The 8233-nt window shown below is 32.5% G+C and overlaps 1 protein-coding gene across 1 annotated transcript; it reads left to right on the top strand.

Moving 5' to 3' along the window:
* Window positions 1-494: 494 nt before the first annotated feature.
* On the top strand, window positions 495-4284 carry LOC131152652 (calmodulin-like protein 8). Its single transcript, XM_058104436.1, has 4 exons — window positions 495-689; window positions 2174-2331; window positions 2469-2549; window positions 3923-4284. Exons 1-4 carry the CDS (start codon window positions 596-598, stop codon window positions 4055-4057), a joined length of 468 nt encoding a protein of 155 aa, XP_057960419.1. The 5' UTR covers window positions 495-595; the 3' UTR covers window positions 4058-4284.
* The last annotated feature ends 3949 nt before the right edge of the window (window positions 4285-8233 follow it).

The following is an 8233-nucleotide window of genomic DNA, read 5'->3' on the forward strand; positions in this document are numbered from 1 at the left end:
AAACAAAAAAACTTATTTTTCTATTTTCAGGATTTATAGTTTATACTGATTGTTTTTCTTTTGTTTTCTTGATGTACATATTTCCCTTTGAGCTAATATACATCCTTCTTACCTTAATTCGTTAATATATATATATATATCTTCACTTACCATTACAATAGATCTCTAATAGTATATGCTAGTGCAAAAAAAAAAATCATAAAAAAAACAAATAACAAAATAATAATAATAATAATAATAATAATAATAATAACAATGCATATGCATGTATGTATGTGTATGCCTATATATATGAAAATTATTCTCAAAAGATTGAGACTCATTGAATTCTTCCGGTTCATGAATGACGTACTAAAAATACAAAAGCACTTACATAAAATTTGCATACATTTTCTATTCCGCTTGGTTGACTTCTTTCGAAATGGGGGTCCATTATTCCCCCGCTTCTCCCGTGGTTCCGCATACTAATAAGTCCTTGAAAAACTAGTCCTACCCTTTTTAATTTAACGTCCCATCTCTCTCTCTCCCTCTCTCCTCTCTCTCTCTCTCTCTCTCTCTCTCTCTCTCTCTCTCTAGCCGTGCGTGCGTTGAGGAGATGAAAGGTGGTGGTAGAATGGGGGATGTCCTGACTGAAGAACAGATTGCTGAGTTTCAGGAAGCTTTCTGCTTGTTTGACAAGGATGGAGATGGTATGTGTATATGTTTGTACCCTAATTGTTTAATTCATTTGTTTACTTTCTCCTAATTGATCTTCCACTCGATCCTTCTTTCTTATATATATATATATCCACTCGATCGTAGACACTTGCTACGATCTGAGCAAGTCCAAAGACGTGACTCTGCCTAAGATTAGTTTGTTTTTTCGCGGCGGCGTGGAGGTGGGCGTGAACCCGAGGGGCATTTTGTACGCAAAGAACGCGACGCAGTCTTGCCTGGCTATCGCCGGGAACAGGGACGACGACGACATCATCATTTTCGGAAATAGGCAGCAACTGACGGTGGAAGTGGCTTACGACGTGGGCCAAGGGAGAATTGGGTTTCGGCCTGGAGGCTGTAGCTAACTTCTTGGGCCTGAGGGTCAAGAAATAAAAACAATTAATTTGAGTAATATAGGTGACAGAAATTTGGCCCCAAAAAAAAAAAAAAATTATCGGTTTAATTACAAGGGTTGCTATGGTCTATTTAGTGATTGAAAAATGTGATCTTTTTAAAATTTTTTTTTTAAAAAAAAGCTAGAGATTGTATGTTGCATATCTACTCTCTGCACACTCTCTGGACCTTCCCTCTCTCTCTCTCTCTCTCTCTCTCTCTCTCTCTCTCTCTCTCTCTCTCTCTCTCTCTCCAAACGAAATTTATATTCATATTCTAAAACCCTAAAACACCAAATGTGTTTCTTTCTTGTTGGGGTGATTGAAAAATGTGATCTTTTTTTATTTAAAAAAAAAAAAAGCTAAAGATTGTATGCTGCATATCTACTCTATGCACACTCTCTGCACCTTCCCCTCCCTCTCCCTCTCTCTCTCTCTCTCTCCTCTCTCTCTCTCTCTCTCTCTCTCTCTCTCCAAACGAAATTTATATTCATATTCTAAAACCCAAAACCCTAAAACACCAAATGGAACAGCCAAAAACCAAATTTGTACGTATGTATACATGTATACCGAGGAGAAGGTGATGAAGAACTTCTTCGCAGAGCAGCCAAATAATTAAGATAGAGAAAGCATGTGTTTTGTCTTTTGAAATAGTCATCTTCTGCGCCATTTAGGAATTAGGAGTACGGTGTTAAATGGCATTCAACCAAAGCAACAAGAAATAAAACGAGATGTGATTTTGTACACTTAATTAATTTGTTCATAATTTTATTAGGAGCATCATCAATTATATATATATAAGCCTACTTGATCATGCTTGCCATCAATATAATAACGATGAAGATTTTTTGGCTGATAATGACTCCAACAATAATAATAATAATAATAAAAGTAAAACCCACTGCTCAAATGCCTCTGTTAATTAATTTAATTAAGTTTATATGTTAATAATCTATTAGTGGTGGATTGATCGTATTTTTATTTTAGATAAATTTATTAATTAATTAATGCTAATTAATAGTGAATTAATTAATAGTTGATGTATACTAATTACGTAAATGGTACGTACCTATGTATATGTGTAGGGTGTATAACAATAGAAGAGCTGGAGACAGCAATAAAATCGCTGGATCAAAATCCAACGAGAGAGGAGTTAGAAAATATGATCAAAGAAGTTGATGCTGATGGTAATGGTACCATCGAATTTGGGGAGTTCTTGAATCTCATGGCAAGAAAAATGAAGGTACGTGTAATGTGCATACTCAAATCTCAACCCTAACATCCTTCTAGCTAGCTGGAATTTTCTCATTATTTCTATCTTTCATAAGGAAATTTTCTCAGGCATGTATACCATCATATACGTGCGTGTTTGGTTTGCAGGAAAATGAGGCAGACGAAGAGTTGAAAGAAGCTTTCAAAGTGTTTGATAAGGATCAGGATGGTTACATTTCAGCTAATGAGGTATTCTGTTTATATTGTTACGACTTTTTAATTAACAAACTATAAACATCAAGAGACAGTTTGGGTAATGATTTTTCTTGAGAAAAAAAAATTATTTTTCATTCTATATATTTTTCCTTTATATCAAATACCATTAAAAATGAAAGTTTGTTCTTATATGATTAAAAATTAAGGAAAACTCAATGTTAAAATTAAAATTTTGTTTATTAATTGGATGTATTTTTATTTTTTTTATATTTTTTTTGATAATCAAATAATGAAAAAGTGAAATCCTTTTCATATATTTTTTTTTTCCCTTTCCCCAATATTTTTCAAATCCTAAGTGGACTGCAACAGTTTCTTTTTTCTTTTTCCTCAATTGGCTAAACACAGATTTCAATATCTAAAGGGAAAAGTGATTTTGTGTTTAATATTGGAGTTTTAATTCATTGATGGATGAATTGTGGGTTGTGATAATGACATCCTGTTGATTTGTCTTGCCTTAAATTAACTGTAGAATCAAAATTGGCTGTCCGAATTCTCGTTCTAAGAGAGAGAGAGAGTCATTACAAGCCTAACCTACACGCAAGACAAATGGCCCAAATTGACATGCCAACCTTCACCATTTTTCTTGCTTCATATGGTCAAGCAGTTTACCAAACACCTAGTACTCTCTTTCTAATTAATGGAAAGAGAGTATTCATTGATTGGCATATTTAATTTTTTAGTTTTTTCTCATTTTCCTTTTTTAGATTTTTATTTTATTTTATTTTTTTTATAACTTAGGGACTCTAGCCACCATTGTGCTTTTTTAGAGACTATGGTGCGACACCAAACCTGAGGGAAGAAAGCTCTTGCCCATTGACGCACCTCTTAGGACTAGAAAAGTCCATGGGTGGACTTGATACAAATGAGTAAACACCAACTTGACTCAAAAGTTTAAGCTTATTGGATCTTAAGCCCAATCATGTATATATATAAGCACCCAATGTGGGACAAAATCATAAGTAAAATTCTCAATACCACCCCTAATTTTCATCGGGGTAAGCTCTCAAGTAGGAATCGAATTCGTGACTTTGGGGTCACCAAAGTCATAAGTCACCCTTACCACTTGAGTCAATCCGACTAGGCTTCAGATGTTTTTTAAGTTCCAAATGAGTCGTAGTATTTGTGGGATGCTAAAAAATCATTGTAGTTTGTCTTTAAATTTGAGATAAATCATAGTTTTTTTCTAGCACCAAAACGATCTTTTACGTAATTCGTTTTATGAACTTTAATTTTTTTTCTCAGTAGCAAAGTTCATCATAAACTATAGCATTTCTTTAATTAGGAGCTGCACATTTATACCTTCACTGTATTTTTATTTCATATATTAATTAAGTTGTGATTTTTAGTTGAAGCGGGTGATGATGAACTTGGGAGAAAGAGTGACGGATGAAGAGGTAGAACAGATGATAAGAGAAGCTGATTTAGATGGTGATGGCGTTGTTAATTATGAAGAGTTTGTAAGGATGATGTTGGCTGTTTGATCAAATTCTCCAATTTATATTTATACATAATTGTATTCTAAAATATAGTGGAATATTGCTTTTTGTTTTCTTCAGTTTCTTTAATTAATATATATATATATACAAAAACATTGTGTATTTGAGAAGGAAGTGTGTAAGTGGCAAAGAAACCATTTATTTACCCTTTGGTATTTTCATGTAGTCATGCACATAAAATATTTTAATAATATTTTAAAAAGGTATTTTTATGTTGTTTTTTCAAGAGACTTATTTGGTACTAATTAAGTCATATATGGTTCATATAGTCAATTTGATTACTAGGATCAGTATGACGAAGGATTAGCATTGTCATAACGTTCTGGAGAAGGGTCCAGAATGGCGAGAAATAATAATATTGAAGGTTCGATGGAATTACCATTAACTTGTTATATTCCTAACTGCGGTTAATTCACCTAATTACTACTTATTGATTGGTCTCTAAACTTATCATAAGGTCAAAGAATTAGTAGTCTTGATCTACGTTTATCATAGTTGGAATCGAAAGTTCAGTTATACGAGAGGAAGGTACTAGCACCCCATACATACTCGTTGTACGAACGCAACCTAATTAATTATGAATTATCCTTAAATTGAATTTTAATGGTCTTAATTAACTCCTTAAAAAATAAATAATTATTTAAAATTTTAAAAATAAATATGAAATAAGGTGCGATTTAAGAATATCTAATAAGACTTTCAAAGGAGGAGATCTTATTATATAAACCCTCTGTTGTGTAAAAGCCCTCAAGCAATGTACAGCGGAATATATAATTATGAAAGGATCAAACACAAACATTGCATCAATCTAAATGATGAGTATAGAACAATTTCACAACCATAACAAGTTGTCGGCCTAACATGGCTTACGAATCTTGTCACGCCCTGAACCCATAGACGGGTCTCGGGTGTGAATATAGTAATCTAATATGTCTCTGTATCAATTAATACATACATGATATAATACAATAAGAGGGTCCAACCCCATGGGGTATACGGATGCCCTATACACATACACATACTGTAATAACCTGAAGAATTTTTAGCATCTCGTCGATGGACATAGGGGATTCGTTGACGAGGATATAAGAGGAGCTCGTCGACGAGGACAAGTTTCGTTGACGAGAAGATACCGAGAGAGGGTTTTAAGCAGACCGAAACTTGTCGACGAGGGTGCAAGTTTGTCGAAGAAATTTCTACAGGACTCGTCAACGAGGTGACGTATCTTGTCAACGAATCTAGTCCTATAAATAGTTGAAACTCGAATTTTTAACCAAAATTTCAGAGTAGAACCCTCCTCTCTCTCTCTCTCTCTCTCTCCTATGACCCCCTCCCCTTCTCTCTTCGATCCTAACTCCATTTCTTACCGGATTGAAGATTTGAGGGATGAGAGAGAGAGAGAGAGAGAGAGAGAGAGAGAGAGAGAGAGAGAAAGAGAGAGAGAGAGAGAGAGAGAGAGAGAGAGAGAGAGAGAGAGCAAAACGAAGCCCTAGAAGAGAGAATGGAAATTTTCAAAAAAAAAAAAAAAAATGAACTCACATCTATTTATAGATGAGCTAGCCCACACGAAACCATCAATGGTTTGCCCTTATGATCCCTTTATAAAAGCTCTTGGTAGTTTAAACCGTCGACGGTTTGGCCTTTTCCAAACCTAATTCCCCCTCCCCCCCCCCCCCCCCCTTTTTTTGTGTTACTACAGTGGACTTAAGTCCATGATTTTTCCTTTCACACTGAAGGGTTTTTTAGGCAAATCTTGGTATTCTCTTTATGATTGTGTATCTAATTTTTTGTGTTTGGTTGCTATGAATTTTTCATTTTTGGATAATTAATTATTCCACCTAATGTGAATTTGACTAGGGGAAGGTTTATTTTTGAGTTATCGTGTTTTGGACGTCACCTCATCCATAACCCCCTCTTTCCCCAAATGAGGTACCTACAAAAGGTTGTCTACCATGAAATAGGGAAGATCTTAGATGACCAAAAAAAAAAAATTGATTTAAATATTTTTTTTTTTTTTGGAAAATTTTGATTCAAATCTCCTTTTTGAACATAATTTTATGTTTTTCAAAAAAAAAAAAAGTCAAAAATGCTAAATTTTGTTGTAAAAATTTCATACACTGATGAAAGGTGCATGAACTGATGAAGTGGACAGAGACCCATTGATGGGCTGAAGCCTGTAAGAGGACATCTCTCAATAGGCCCATTTTGAACATGGGCTGCTTTTGGGTCTTAACCACGCTCAATTGCCCAAATAGTCTCTCATCTCTTTCTTTTTGGTCTCTTTAATTACCTTTTAATTAAAAAAAATCCTAAAATTGTTAATGATTACCAAAATTGAGTATAATATATATTATACCTTTATTTACTTAATTATTTTTCAATAAATTCTCTCTAATGAGTCCTTTCCAATAATATAAATATTTTTTTCTTTACGAACTCGAAATTTCAAATTGAACAAGCTTTTCGAGCCGCCAAACAACATCAAAATAAGAGAAGACGTGACAATCCCACAACTCCTTCTTGATAAATCAAAAATTAATGTTTGTACATAGTTAAACTCAAAACTTCTTATTATTAGGAAGCCTTACAATAATATGAATCTTAGAAACAAATTTTTTTTTTTCAACTAATTTTTTCATACTTAAAAGTTGGTGTACAGGTGATCAAATATGAATGATGCAAAAGATATACAAGATTCTCAACTATACAGAATGTTAAAACTTGATATATATTATTGCTCCACAATCTAACAGTTTAAATTTTTAAATAAAGTGGTAATTTAATATGGTATCAGAACTGACTATCACGAGATTCTCAGTTCTAATTTTGTTGTCCGCATTTACAGTGTGGTTTTTTAAAAAAATTATTGTGTTACCTATCATATATGCTATTTATCGAGTGTTTATCTCTCCACATGCTATCGGAATGCATGTACGGGGGAGTGTTAAAACTTGATATATATTATTGGCCTATAACCTAACAGTTTAAATTTTTAGGTCAAGTGGTAATCTAACACAGTCGCAACTACTTAACAATACGAGCTTGATAAATATCCAAGTCTCAAGTTTCGTAGAAAAGAAAACATTACTTATACAAATTTAAGCTAACAAAAGTTTTGGAAAGAAATTTAAAACAAATCATTTCTACAAACTTGCAAAATAAGCGGACCAAGGCTACAATTATCACTATGCAAATGTTTAGTTCATAGGAATGAAATAGATAAGACATAATGGAATAAAATTTATACTCTATGCATGTTTGCTACATAGGAATAAAATAGAATCAAAAATATGAGATCAAATTTTTATTTCATTCATTTTTCATTCTATTTCATTCCACAAACTAAATGTATCTTAAAGTTAGAGGGCCATGCCATGGCGGTCCCATGCCACAACAATAAAATGACAGAAACAGAGTGGGGGCTTAAAAAGAAAGTATATTTGTTTCTTATCCATTAGATGACTTGAGTTACACGATAGGTATCCCTTCTCATATGCTTTACTTAAAGACCTCTCTCTCTCTCTCTCTCTCTCTCTCTCTCTCTCTCTCTCTCTATATATATATATATATATATATATATATTGCGTAAAATTAATTTTCATTTATTATATTTTTTTTCTCACTTTCTTTGATAACTAAATATGAAAAAGTAGCATATTTTCTTCTCTCTCTCTCTCCCTCTCTCTCTCTTTTAAGGTCTTGTTTGGATCTTGAAAAAAAATTTGGAAAAATAAAATAAAATATAAAAAAAATGTAATTTTTGAATATTTGGTTATCAAGAAAAGTAAAAAATAAAATAAACATAGAAAATCAGTGAATAAAATTTTAATTTTATAAATGATAAATATATAATTTGTCTTAAATTTTGATCACACCAAAACAATTTTTTTTCTCATTTAACATAGAAAAGAATAATAAAAAATAATTTTTTTTCATTTATTTCTTTTACTCAAATAAAATGGGTAATTCAAATAAAGTCTTTAATAATTTCCAAGTTTCAAGTGAAGCTTGAAGCATATATATATATATATATATATATATAGATCTGTCTTGCTGACCTATGAAGAGGATGATTTTGAAGTTACTTATGCTATAACAGAGAGGAAGGAGGCAGAGCTTTTCTAATTTTATTTATATTTTTAAATTATCAAAATCAATTTT

Source organism: Malania oleifera, chromosome 4 (genome assembly GCF_029873635.1).
Source record: "Malania oleifera isolate guangnan ecotype guangnan chromosome 4, ASM2987363v1, whole genome shotgun sequence".
Taxonomy (NCBI): domain Eukaryota; kingdom Viridiplantae; phylum Streptophyta; class Magnoliopsida; order Santalales; family Ximeniaceae; genus Malania; species Malania oleifera.